Here is a 14,596-nt window from a genome sequence, read left to right on the forward strand (position 1 = left end):
TTTCTCCATTTCCTATCTGCGAGTGTAGGGATCCAGAGAGCTATCCTATTTTAACTATACCAGTCTAGGAGCGGCCAAAAAGCCAAGCTTCTGTGTCCTTACTAAATGGGTCGACTCTAGGACCAGCCATTGCAGCCTGCCATGGGACATGGAGACATTGAGAAATAGTTAACACTTTCTTCCAAAATAAGGGGATTGAGCGTGTGATAAGCTAGATGCCAGATTTCAAAGTGGATGGTGAATAGGTTGGAAAACGTAGCACCCTTTCAGCTGGCTGACTGGAGAAAGGTCAGCACCTAGTGAGGGAGAGGCTCTGCTTCCCACTTACTCGGATGCGTTTGGCCCTGCGCATGTCATCGGCTGTCAGAGTGCTCTGGGCGGGCAGCGCGCCCTCCTCGTGCTGGGGCTGCAGGGGCAGGCTGTGGGCTTCTGGCTCGTGCTCCAGAGAAGACGGGGCTCCCTGCGGCAGCTGAGGGATGGGGAGAGCGCTCTGTTCTGGTTGATCCAGCCCATTCAGAGTAGCTGGCTCAGCCTCATCAAACTGTTCCTTCGGGGAGAAACGTAGCAAGTCCTGAAATTGCAATAACCAAGAATTATGTCTTCACCTAGATAGAGATTAGCACTAGAAGGATTGTCAGCTAATATTTTAAATGGCTGAAGTCATAATGCTCAGAAAAAATATTCTCCTTCTGGGAAACTTAATTAGGTAGCTACCCATCAAATGCTAAAAGTAGGAAATTTGCCAGATCATTTCATGAGGAAAAAGACTGTCACAGGACCCTTCTAGAACATTATCATTTTAATTTTTAAATGAATTAAACAGAGTTTCTCAATAATATCTCCAGACAAATTCAAATCTTTAGGGCAGGTGAGTTGGGTTTTTGTTCTAAGTAATATTTGAAAATACATTTTCCTTTGCCTTTCTCTAGCTACACTTTAACAGGCAGCAACGGACTGCCAACCTCTGAGGGTATCTGTATCAACTCCAATAATAGCTCAGTAAGTCTTCTAAGGAAGCATTTAGTAGTAGTTCTTTCCCACCCACCCCAGTACCTGTGTCCCATCATCACACTTCTCCCCATTTTCACTGGTTATTTCCAAGCGGATAAATTTTGGAGGACGCCCTGGCCGTCGACCTGGGCCAAATCGCCTCTTGCCACGTCCCCTTCCTCTGCATCTTGCTCTGGGGACAAGAGAATGGGGTACAAATAGTCACGGTTCAGTAACACTCCATCACTAGTATTTCCCCAAATCTTGATGTCCTCTCACTTTATTGCTTTTCTTGATTCTTTTTCTAATAGAAACAATATTGTTTTTGCTAATATATGCTTTCTAAATTTCTCACCTTTCTGACCTGTGGTGGCACAGTGGATAAAGCGTCGACCTGGAAATGCTGAGGTCGCCGGTTCGAAACCCTGGGCTTGCCTGGTCAAGGCACATATGGGAGTTGATGCTTCCAGCTCCTCCCCCTTTCTCTCTCTCTGTCTCTCCTCTCTGTCTCTCCCTCTCCTCTCTAAAAATGAATAATAATTTCTCACCTTTGCCATCTATACAGCTCAAAGAGATGTCTCAAATTATTCAGGAAAAAAAGAAGCTATAAAAATTCAAACCACTGGCAGTATTTTGCTCCTGCAAAATCTAGAATCAGGAACAGGAACACACCTGTGAAGTGATGGGGGAAATGCAGACGGGAAAGAACACACTACGCCTTACAGTGTGTCCCTAAAGATAAGACACAGTGTGTCCCTAGAGACGAGACTCCCTGCTTTCTTCTTCTCCTCTTGCTTCATCTCAGTTTCCTTCCAAAAGTGTGGCTTTCCAAGAGTCTAATGAACTTTCCTATTTTACTCTAAGCTTCTGGAAGGTCAGAACAAGTTGGTAATTCAACTGTTTCATAACATGCCAAGTAAACACCAAATACATTTTATATCTGTTACAGATTTCTAATGTATGAAAATTCCTTAATAAAAGGGATTCAGAAAGTCCTTAAAACTTCTTTTAGAAAATGTGAGTGAGATGTGTTAAAATTACTCCAATCGTGCTTAATTCTTCCAATCATCTATTTAATAACTAAACAAAAAGTATATATTTTTCTAGGAAGTTTTAAAAATTTTTATTATGGAAAATTCTGAACCTAGGCAAATGTAGAGATTACCATAATGAGCACAATGTAACCATTACCTTATTTCAATCCTGTCCATTTATGGCCAATTTTATTCCATCTATATCCCTGCTACTTCCTTACACACATAACCATTATATTATTTTGAAATAAATCCCAGACATCATTTAATCTATAAGTATTTCCGTGTGTATCTCTAAAGCATAAAGACTACAGTATATATATGTGTGTGTGTATATATATAAAATATATGTATTATATATATATATCTCCGCAACACTACTGTAACATCTAACAAAACTGATAGTTGCTCAGTATTATTCAATCTAGTCAAAGTTCAAATTTTCCTAATTGTCACAAATTTCTTTTAACAGTTGGCTAAAAACATTTTTATCTACTATGTGTCACACACCATGCTAGGCACCAAAGACAGCAAGTTATGTACAATAGTGTTTACTGCAAATCAAAACGGCAATGAGATACCACCTCACACCTGTTCGATTAGCTGTTATTAGCAAGTCAGGTAATAGCAAATGTTGGAGAGGCTGTGGAGAAAAAGGAACCCTCATACACTGTTGGTGGGAATGTAAAGTAGTACAACCATTATGGAAGAAAGTATGGTGGTTCCTCAAAAAACTGAAAATAGAACTACCTTATGACCCAGCAATCCCTCTACTGGGTATATATCCCCAAAACTCAGAAACATTGATACGTAAAGACACATGCAGCCCCATGTTTATTGCAGCATTGTTCACAGTGGCCAGGACATGGAAACAACCAAAAAGCCCATCAATAGATGACTGGATAAAGAAGATGTGGCACATATACACTATGGAATACTACTCAGCCATAAGAAATGATGACATCGGAACATTTACAGCAAAATGGTGGGATCTTGATAACATGATACGAAGCGAAATAAGTAAATCAGAAAAAAACAGGAACTGTATTATTCCATACGTAGGTGGGACATAATAGTGAAACTAAGAGACATTGATAAGAGTGTGGTGGTTACGGGGGGGAGGGGGGAATGGGAGAGGGATAGGGGGTGGGGAGGGGCACAAAGAAAACAAGATAGAAGGTGACAGAGGACAATCTGACTTTGGGTGGTGGGTATGCAACATAATTGAACGACAAGATAACCTGGACTTGTTATCTTTGAATATATGTATCCTGATTTATTGATGTCACCCCATTAAAAAAATAAAATTATAAATAAAAAAAAATAGTGTTTACTGTCAGAAGACTAGCATAGGCAGCAGGCATAGAAACCAAAACCACAGTATAACATGAGAAGTGCGACAACAGAGTCATGAGCAGAGTTGTAGGGTTACCTAGGAGGGAATGACTTAACTCTCCTTGTGTCCTCCATTCACCTCAGATATTTACTGCCCTGGTCACTTCCTAGACCTTGTCATCCTCAGTAAGTGCAGAACCCCCATTATCTCAATCCTATGCACCACCCACCCTGACACTACCTCTTAACTTTCTGGCTTATTGCATCTAATACCTGGACTTAACAATCCTTCCACCTCATTACCAACTCCAATCCTCTCACCTATTTGCAGGGCTATGTCCTCTTGCTGTTTTTTCTCCCTTAACCCACACAAAAACTCCAACGTCACTCATTGTAGCCCCTCCCTTGTGTGTGCTCCTGATTTCCACCTCCACTGCTGCCTCATTTCTCCTGCGATGCTGTGTGCGCTTAGCAGAACCACAATCCTGTGCAACCCAACTCTGCCCACTCTGCACCGGCACTCTCGCGGTGGGCAAAGCTGGAAAACAACACAGAGCCACGCTAGTGGTCTCACTTTAATTGACGACCATGAACCTCAGGGAGCTCTCCATGTTGCAGACAATCACACTGCACTTCCCCAGAACATGTACTTTCCCACTTCTCTAAATGCCACTTTACACTATCTCCTCTTCTTCAACTCCTATAAAAGTTGGTAACGACACCTGTCCCACTGGTACTATCCTATTCCAAACCACTCTCATTCTTCACGGAACTGTTGAAACAGCTTCTAACCGGAATCCCTGGCTTCATACCTGCTCCAATAAGCCAAAATGTTTTGTATTTTTATCCCAGGTGACATTTTAAAATATAATTGACATCATAATACTACCTGATCATAATACTGCCTCTAAAGACTTCTCACATTTACAATAAAATACAAATTTCTTACCATTACCCATAGGCCTATCTGATCTGGCTCCTGTCTACCCATCCTATGTGATTCTCCCTGATCTATCTTTCTTATATAGCAAAATTAAACATATAATTAAGGAATTCTACTACTACAAAAAATTGAAAATCAAAGATGCGGATTATTTCAAAGGTGTATGCAATCTCAAGACCATATTTCAGAATCTTTACTTAGGGGAGAGTAAACTAAGGTGGAAGGTTCTCCTATTGCTGGGCACTGGTTATGCTGGAAAAGAGGTAAATGGTAGAGTAGGACGAGATAGACGGGGCGGGAATGGCAGATAAGAAATTTCCCTCAGCAGCCTGACCTGGCAGTGGCACAGTGGATAGAGCATCGAACTGGGACATGGAGGACCCAGGTTCGAGACCCCGAGGTCTCTAGCTTGAACGTGAGCTCATCTGGTTTGAGCAAAGCTCACCAGCTTGAGCCCAAGTTTGCTGCCTTGAGCAAGGGATTACTCGGTCTGCTGTAGCCCCCTGGTCAAGGTACATATGAGAAAGCAATCAATGAACAACTAAGGTGCCACAAGGAAGAATTGATACTTCTCATCTCTCTCCCTTCTTGTCTGTCTGTCCCTATCTGTATCTCTCTCTGACTCTCTCTGTCTCTGTCACAAAAATAACAAAAAAGAAATTTCCCTCAGCAGCCTACCTGGTTACCTGTCTACATACACGTACCCACACACACTCTTTAGTTTATAGACAATATTGAAATGAGTCTGGACCTTTAAAAAATAAGTTTTTGAAACCTTTCCCGCATCAACCTGAAACACTGAGGTTGCCGGTTCAAAACCCTGGGCTTGCCTGGTCAAGGCACATATGGGAGTTGATGCTTCCTGCTCCTCCCCCTTCTCTCTCTCTCTCTCTCTCTCTCTCTCTCTCTCTCTCTCTCCCCCCTCCTCCTCTCTAAAATGAATAAATAAATAAATAATTTTAAAAAAATTAAAAAAAAAAAAGAAACCTTTCCCATCATTATACCTGCTAAATACATCCAGTTTCTCATCATGAGAATTAAGATGCTGTTGCAACTGCTCCGAGCTTATAAATCGGCGGTTACATTCATAGCAGGGCCAATTCTTCTCTTGCTCTCGAAGAACTATAGTCATAGGAGAGAAATTATAAAGGCTGATGATCAATAGATACCAACAAAACTCAAATGCCCAGTATCCCCTCCCTTCTCATCTCACCACAGCCCAGAGTTCATAAGCATACAGGGTCTGCTATATGTATTACTGTTTAAAAATCAAAGACTAAAGTGTGACACAGAGCAGGTTTAGGACCTTATTTTCTGATAAAGTCATGCTAGATATCAAAGGGACAGACACCCTCATACTAACCTCTCTCTTATCCTCCCAATACACACACATATATATACATATACACACACCCTTACCACACTGGAAAGGCAGAAAAGTGCTACAGTGGAAATCTGTATTCAGATAGCCTACTGATTCAGATGGAAGCCTCATGATCTGAGGATATATTTTATCATAAATAGTTTGAAAATTCATGTTCAATATATCTACAGTACTTTGGCAAAACGTTCAGAGCTGACTATATACATACCCTATGGCCCAGCAATTCCACTCCTAGAGGTACACCCAACAGAAATACACACACCCACTTGCTAAAAGGCATGTATAAGAATGTTCACAGTGGCACTCTTCATAATATCCAAGAACTAGAAATAACTCTGTTGTATAACGAATTTAGCCAGCTTTCATCCCTGGTTCCTGGCAAATAACCTCTAAATCTCTGGAGTTTCCCAAGTAATATGTGTTCTGGTTATTCATAGCAGTCTCTGGCCATCCCTGAGTTGTTTATGCTAATGAGGTGACTGATGGGGGCTGGCTCTGCCAGAAAGCCCAATCATCTGATTATAGATTGCTTTGAGCAAGGTGATGTCAGGAACAGAAGCTGGAGAGTTAAGTTCAATCATAGGACAATGATCAATCAATCATGCCTATGTAATGATACCACAATAAAAACTCGGGCATTGAAGCTCAGGTGAGCTTCTCTGGTTGATAAGCATACATCAATGTGCCAGGGAGGTGACATGGCCTAAGGATCTGGTATTCTGTTGTATGCCTATACCACAATTCATTTATCTATTTGACTATAGATGGAAATTTGGGTTGTACAATGCAATTCTGACACTAACTACTCGGAGTTAGGTCACATGGCAATGAGAATGAACCAGTTACAATATATAACAATATGGATAAATCTCACAAATATAAAAGGCAAAAGGCTTATACCAGAAGTATACCCATTATATAATTCTATGTATATAAAGTTTAGTCACAAGCATATTGTTTCTGTGGTGTGGAAGTCAGGAGAGTGATTATACTTGGGAGTGAGGAAGAATGGAAAGAAAGCACAGAGGTCTTCTGGGGTATGGGTTCTGTCTGTTTCTTGATCTGGATGTGGTTACATGGGTATGTTTACTTCATAAAAATTCATTAAGCTGTATACTTATAATTTGTGCATTTTTATGTACTGTAATATTTATATTAAAAAACAAAGCCAACGCATGCCTTGCTATATCCTCAGAGATGATTAAATCTAGATAGGAATCATCCCCTGATCTAGGTTCTAATTTAGTATTTGGAGGTTTTCATTATGTTAAATACTATTTTCCAGCATCCATGAAAGACACAGAAATATGTCACTGTCATTTGATCCTAGAATTAGACAAGAATGTATAGCTCTAAAAAAACCTACTGGAGTATCTTCTTTTTTTTTTTTTAAAGATTTTTTATTTATTCATTATAGAGAGGGGGGAGAGAGAGAGAGTGAAAGAAGGGGGGAGGAGCAGGAAGCATCAACTCCCATATGTGCCTTGACCAGGCAAGCCCAGGGTTTTGAACCGGCAACCTCAGCGTTTCCAGGTTGACGCCTTACCCACTGCGCCACCACAGGTCAGGCCTGGAGTATCTTCTTAAATATAATGAGATAGAAAAATTAGGGATTGTATAAAGAGATCATTTATGTAACTTAGAATTCATATATAAAATATAAAAAAGTACAACCACCTTTTCTTTCTTCCTCAGAAATGTCGTGAATTTTCTGGTTTACAAACTCAGCATAGGATGCAGCATACCAAACCTGCAAAGACCAATATATCATCAAGACCTAAAGGACATTATTGGGTGTTCTTTGCATGCTTGATTTTTTAAATATATCTTCTATTTATGCAAAACAATTTGGGCTTTTCCAGAGCCTGTGGAAAACAAACGAACAACAACCAAAAAAAAATCACACTGGGGGCCTTTAACACCAGTCTGCACATGGTCGGTCAGGAAGTTCATTTGCCAAGACACACAGAGTGTATTTTTCCTTTTTAAAATAACTGTTTTTGTTATTAGAATAATTTCACAAGAGATAATATTAATGACTCTTTATCTAAATAAAACATAGCCTCTTTTAATTTTTTTATCTGTATTTAAACACAGGTTCTTACACAGGTGTAATGATAGTGGCTTCCACCCCTACCAGTCACCAAACAGCTCTTACTCAGTTCACCAGTGACTTTCCGTGCTACCACCTCCTCAGTCTCTTCCTCCCTCCTACCCCACCCCTGTCTGGCTCTTCTTCCTCTCCCTAACTTCTAAATATTGGTGTTCCTCAAAGCTCAGTCCAAGTCCCTAAGGTAATTACATCCATTTCCAACAAATTCTATGGTAAAACTCCCAAATCAATATCTCCATCCCAGAGCCTCCTGCTTCCCTCCACACACATTCTACTGCCTACCTGATATTCTGGGTGTTTTACAAACAGCTCCAACTGAAAAAGTCCAGAACTGAATCTGAGATGTTGCCCTACCCCTTACTAACTCCTGCTTATCTCCCCATTTCAATAAATACCCTACTTTCTGTCTAATTGCTCAGACTTGAAACCTAAAAGGTTTCTTGGATTTCTCAGTTTTCTCCTTTAGCAAGAACATCCTTTAACAAGAATGTTCTTCCTCTGTTTCTGCCACCTAACTTCACGCAAGATGAGGTCTTATCTCGTCCTCTAATGAGCCTTCTTTTTTCTATTCTTGTTCCCTGCAATCTATGCTCCCCACTGAAGCTGAAGTGGTCTTCTTAAAACACCATCCGGTTCTGTCACTCCCATGCTAAACAGCCAGCAATAGCTTGTTTCATAAAAAACACGAAATGCTTGAAAGGCCTCCACAATCTGGCCCTCCCTTGCTAAGCAATCTCAGCTTGCATCACTCTACTTTACCTTTTCTTCAACCAAGAGGACTGTCGTCAGTTACTCAAACAGCCGAGTTCTTTCCTGCCCCACCTTTATTTGCCCTTGTTGTATGACCATCAGGAATGCTGGATTTCCCCCCTTCACCTGCCCCCTAACCCTTCTACCCTGCTGGCCCCTTCTCATTAGCTGGCTCTCAGCCTAATTACCATCTCTTCAACAAGGCGTTCCCTATCCATCAATCTAAACTGGCCCCTTTCCTGTTATTTGCTATTTTTGCACCATTTGTTTCCGTCATAACGCTTGCCACTATTTGATATTATTTGCTTATTCACATCTGTCTGCCCACCTCCCCTCTAGGACACAAGTTTCTTGGACACAGGGCACCAGTCCATCTCTTCCTAGTGTCTGAAACCTAGTAGGAGTTTGATACGTTAATCCCTAAATGAATTAATCATATATAATTGTTATGGAACATTATTTTCACAAGATGAAAATATTTATTTTGAAAGACTTCATTTTTAACTGTGATACTGAAATGTAAGGTTACCAAATGTGAAATTGTCAGAAACTTTTTACTGACTTGATCAAAACCCCTTCACTTCCAAGGACATGTGTTTCAAATGAGGAAAATGAAACTTATGGGTTCAATCAATGGGAAAGCACACTGTCAAAACTTGCAAAAAGGGTAAGGACTTGGGAAAATGTCCCAGAGGAGATAGCGAAGCACTTATACCAAAAATACCACACTGTTATCTATACCTTGATGACAAAGAAGATGACATGCAGAAAAGCACAAACACCCATGATGAATTAAAACAGTGACTCAGTAAAAAAGTCAGACTGCACACAAAGCAGTTGACGCCTTAAACCAAATTCCTCTGACTATGTGTGCCTTTTAACGTGTGCGTACGTGTGCTGTGATTTTAAAATTATATTTAACTAAGTGTAATATAGCTCCTCCAATTTGTATAAAATAATCAGTTTTGTGGATTTTAAAAGGCCCTGTCTTAAAGTTTAGCTGGCAGCATTTTTTCCCCTTAATGGTGCATAAAATAATGCTGTGTGTTAAAGTCACTGGTATGCGAGAGTTAGTAAGATATGGCATACAAAATTCTAATGTATCTAACTCTGTCTTTGTTTATAATTATTTCCTCAGAATAATTTTCAGGACTTGGGTTTACTCAGCCAAGACTATCTTTGCCATAGACTGCCAGAAATATTCTACAAAATATTGCAATTCTCTCACATTCATTGTACGATACCCCTTTATTTTTGCTAAATTAAGAAAAATAGTAACTCATAGTTGTCTTAAAGGGTTTTCAAATTATCCACATTGAAAACATTTAAAAATACTTTTAAACTATTTTATTCCTTCTCCTAATAAAGTCTATTCCTGGCCTTTGTTCCTTTGTCCATCTGGCTGTAGTGAGGTCAGGTGTACAACTCTCTGTTTTTACACTTAAACCTTTTAATGTATATTACAAATATTTTCCCCATTCTGTTTCTCATTCTTATCTGTGCTTTTGGTTGTTACACTGAACTGTTGTATTCCTTTAATTGTTCCTGTCTGTTTTTACCTCTATAGTTGCCTTAGACAAAATAATCTCCCCTCCACACTTTGATTTTATCTTGTCAAGAATTTATTGGAAGAGATCGTGTGAGATATGTCTCCTTTTTACATATTTTCTTCGGGGTTTACGGATTCTCTAGTTGGTGGTTTCAAAGACACAGATTTTGTAGAGCTTTCAAACTAAGTCTAGGTCTTCGCTCTCTCCCTACAGAGGTATCTAGTCTCACTTTGACCACAGTGAGGCGCTGATGCAATCATAGCTCACCAATTTTTCACTTATGTCAGAAAGTTATAAAGCATTTTGACCCCCTCTTTTGGCCATGTTTCTAACATAGATTTTTTTTTTAATTTTTTTTTTTTTTTTACAGAGGCAGAGATAGACAGGGACAGACAGACAGGAATGGAGAGAGATGAGAAGCATCAATCATCAGTTTCTCGTTGCGCGTTGCGACTTCTTAGTTGTTCACTGATTGCTTTCTCACATGTGCCTTGACCGTGGGCCTTCAGCAGACCGAGTAACCCCCTGCTGGAGCCAGCGACCTTGGGTCCAAGCTGGTGAGCTCTTTGCTCAAGCCAGATGAGCCCGCTCTAACATAGATTTTTTTAAAGGTATTTTCACTTGGAATCACTGCATAATTTTCATTCTGTCACCAAGAATTAATATTTACACAAATAGAAGAAAGAGTTATTCCTGGAAAACATACTCCTGAAATCAAAAGTCTGTGCATAGAATTCTTTGGGCAAAATGAATTATTCAGAAAAAGAAAGAAATCTTGCCTATACATCTGAATGCCATTGAATAGGACATTTCTCAACTAATTATTCTTTAGTGTGTATAAATCATGTGGAGTGGCCCTATCTTTAATCACTCCATCACAAATACCAGTCTGCACCTCAAGACAACTACTTCCTTATCCCCTGGCCTAGTGCCCTCATGTAGGCCTCTGATATACCCAAAAGTCAAACATATTTTATTCTGTTCTATTTATGGGATTATTATAGGTCAGGGGTCGGGAACCTTTTTGGCTGAGAGAGCCATGAACACCACATATTTTAAAATGTAATTCCATGAGAGCCATACAATGACCCGTGTACATTACACATTATCCAATAAAAATTTGGTGTTGTTCCAGAGGACAGCTGTGATTGGCTCCAGCCACCCACAACCATGAACATGAGTAGTAGGAAATAAATGGATTGTAATACATGAAAATGTTTTATATTTTTTAAGTTATTATTTTTTTTATTAAAGATTTGTCTGTGAGCCAGATGCAGCCATCAAAAGAGCCACATCTGGCTCACGAGCCATAGGTTCCCGACCCCTGTTATAGGTGTACAGTATGTAGCATTTATTCAATGAGTAAGTGAATTACAAGGAAGGAATCATTTTTGTAAGAATCCCCCTTCAGGGGGAAAAAAGGCAGGAAAAGCATTAAATAAGCACAATTCCTAGCCGAGGCCCCATAGCCCAGCTCTGTACCTTAAGCTCCTGCTTGGGCTCCACATTCTTAATTGTTGTGTAATACACATGATGGCCATACTGGTAAGCCACCAGGTTCTGCTCCAGGTGATTCTGGGCCGGACGTACAAACATCATCCAGTTACACAGGGTCTCATCAGACAACTCAAACCACAGGTCTTCATGTGGATCCCTGTCTTTTCTGTCCCCTTTGTCAAGAGACACCTGCAACCAAAGAGAAAGGTGAAAGCTACACCAAAAAATGAAAATCAAATCTTCAAAATGATAGGCATTAATGTCAGAATATACATCATATTGCTCCTTAAACTAACCATATATCCCGATTCTCCCTGTGGATAGATATGGAATTGTGTCTTGTCAAATGTAAAAGGGAAAGGATGCTTTCTGAAGACCCACCTACAGGAAAATTACCTGGCAGAGCTTCAAAGTTAACGACCTGACCTTGTAGCTTCAGTTGAAGTTTCATCATTAACTAATTCATCAAAAACTGCTACAAATAAGCCAGAAAATGCAAGCAAAACACTCTCCAGTTCATTACAACTTGCTTTTATTTGGGATTAAATTGCATTCATATATAATGTATAGACTGTATTTCTCTTTATAAAGTAATATTTCTTCTTGGAAATCTTGAGCATTTACCAAAGAACACCTCTCCACAACAGCAGCTAATTTCTCAAAACACAGATCCCAAATATTTTTCCTTCCTACCACCCTTCCTTGGGTCTCCAGACAACTCTTGCAGAGGCAGACAGCAAGGGATTAAAGAAGCAAAAGCATCACGTGGAGATCAGTATAAGTACACTTTAACATACAGTGAACTGTTCTTTAACACAAGATTCAACATTTGTTTCAAAAATTGCAAAGTGGTTTCCTTGAAAACATGATTTGTACTTAGCAGATTACATGAGTCTACATAATCCTCTGTGTTCTAGTCAGTTTGGGGAGGGAAAAAGCTGTTAGAGACCCTGTTATGGACTAAATTTATGTCCCCTCACAAAAATTTTTTTAATTTTTTTTAATTTAAAAAAGAAAAAAAACTTTGCATGTTGAAGACCTAACCCTTAATAGCTCACAAGGTAACTATATTTGCAGACAACATTTTTAAAGAAGTGACTACATTTAAATGAAGTCATTAGAGTGGGTCCTAATCAGTGGTGGAATTCAGCGAGTTTGCACCAGTTCAGCAGAACTGATACCTAATTTTTTGTTGAGTCTGGCAAACCGGTTGTTAAAAATGGCACTTGTAATCATGGTTCTCCCTAAGGTGAGTACCTGGGCAGCCACCCAATGTGGAAATCACACATTTACATTCCTTACTCTTTTTTAACATTCATCTGTGCAACAGTGTGTTTATTCTAAGTGCCCACAGTAATGTTCATTCCATCCATAGATTTTAAAAGTTGCAAGTGAAGACGCCAATCAAGAAGCAATATGGAGCCTGACCAGGTGATGGCACAGTGGATAGAGTGTGGGACTGGGATGCGGAGGACCTATGTTCGAGACCCTGAGGTCGCCAGCTTGAGCACTGGATCATCTGGTTTGAGCAAAGCTCACCGGCTTGGACCCAACGTTGCTGGCTTGAGCAAGGGGTTACTCGGTCTGCTGTAGCCCCACAGTCAAGGCACATATGAGAAAGCAATCAATGAACAACTAAAGTGCCACAACAAAAAATTGATGATTGATGCTTCTCATCTCTCTCCATTCCTGACTATCTGTCCCTATCTATCCCTCTCTCTGACTCTGTCTCTGTAAAAAGAAAAAGAAAAAGAAGAAGCAATATGGAAATATCCTAAATAACAGATTTATTGTTTTTTGTCAGGTATTATTTAATATTTTTTCATTAATGTTTTAAAACTCTTTCTTATAATATAGTTTGTTTACCTCTTTTATTCTTATTTAAGTATTAAATGCATGAAATAATAAACTACCTTTAGGTATATCATTTTTTTTATACTTAAAATGGCCATTAGGACAGAGAACCGGTTGTTAAATTATTTGAATCCCACCACTGGTCCTAATCTAATCTGACTTGTATCCTTATAAGAAGAGAGCAGGACACCCTGAGGGACACTGGGCACCCATGCAGAGAGGGGTGACCATGTACAGAGGCAGCAAGAGGGTGGCAACTACAAACCAAGGAAAGGGGCCTCAGTGGAAACCAATCCTACCAAAACTTGATCTTGGCCTTCTAGCCTCCAAAACTGTGAGACAAAAATTTTCTGTCCTAAAGGTACCCAGACTGTGGTGTTTTGTTATGGCAGCTCTAGCCAACTAATACAGCTCTAAGAACTACATCTCTCAGAGTTAATCACATAATGCCTCAGCAAACAACTGCTATGAACTTGAACGAGGAGACTCAGAGAAAAATGTGCGTCTGTTTAAAAACTATCAGAACAAAAGTGAACTATGAATAAAGCTTACATTACCTTTAGATGAATGTAACAGTCTTTGAGCTCAGACTCCCTGACAAGGGGTCCCTCCACGGGGCCAAACTGGGTGCGCTTAGGGATGCGCCTTTTGGAGAACACGCCTCCGAGGAACCGATCAATGTAGAGGACCAGCGGGAGGCTGGCTCTCGCCCTGGTGAGCACAGGCCGGTTGGGGATGGGGTGCAAGGGGCCATGCTTTGGGCACACTGAAGAGTGTGCATTGTTACACTCCTCACACCCTGCAAAAGAAAGAAAATCTGGAAGTCGACTCTTTCAACATGACTTGATTTTTAGTAAGAAGTTCTAAGCTGAAAAATCCCCAAGTCTTCAGGCCAAAATTCAATTAACTCCTACAATTACAGCACCCATTCAATTGTTATATATTAGCTTTCAAAGGCCAATAAAATCCTGTACTTTTCCTCTAAAATCAGGTAGAATTAGCTATACCTGCAAAAATAATATGCAGGCTGTGGCTGTGACGTATTCCTCTACTGGAAATTAATTCAAATAGTGGCCACTAAATTTACAAATCAATTACAATATGTCTGAAAGGAAAAAGAGAAGAGCTTATTAGGCTAAATGTTAC

General features: G+C 39.9%; 1 protein-coding gene across 3 annotated transcripts in view; it reads right to left on the reverse strand.

The window, feature by feature from the left end:
- Positions 1–14,596, reverse strand: part of PRDM10 (PR/SET domain 10) — a 116,674-nt gene that overhangs the window by 28,274 nt on the left and 73,804 nt on the right. For all 3 annotated transcript variants that reach the window (XM_066259739.1, XM_066259738.1, XM_066259737.1), the window contains 6 exons: positions 14,008–14,249; positions 11,582–11,785; positions 7,364–7,436; positions 5,307–5,424; positions 1,054–1,183; positions 329–571 (listed from right to left, as the gene is read on the reverse strand). In XM_066259739.1, the coding sequence (XP_066115836.1) occupies positions 329–571; positions 1,054–1,183; positions 5,307–5,424; positions 7,364–7,436; positions 11,582–11,785; positions 14,008–14,249 (1,010 nt within the window). The remainder of the gene's footprint in view (positions 1–328; positions 572–1,053; positions 1,184–5,306; positions 5,425–7,363; positions 7,437–11,581; positions 11,786–14,007; positions 14,250–14,596) is intronic.

This window comes from Saccopteryx bilineata, chromosome 2, assembly GCF_036850765.1.
Source record: "Saccopteryx bilineata isolate mSacBil1 chromosome 2, mSacBil1_pri_phased_curated, whole genome shotgun sequence".
Classification (NCBI taxonomy): Eukaryota; Metazoa; Chordata; class Mammalia; order Chiroptera; family Emballonuridae; genus Saccopteryx; species Saccopteryx bilineata.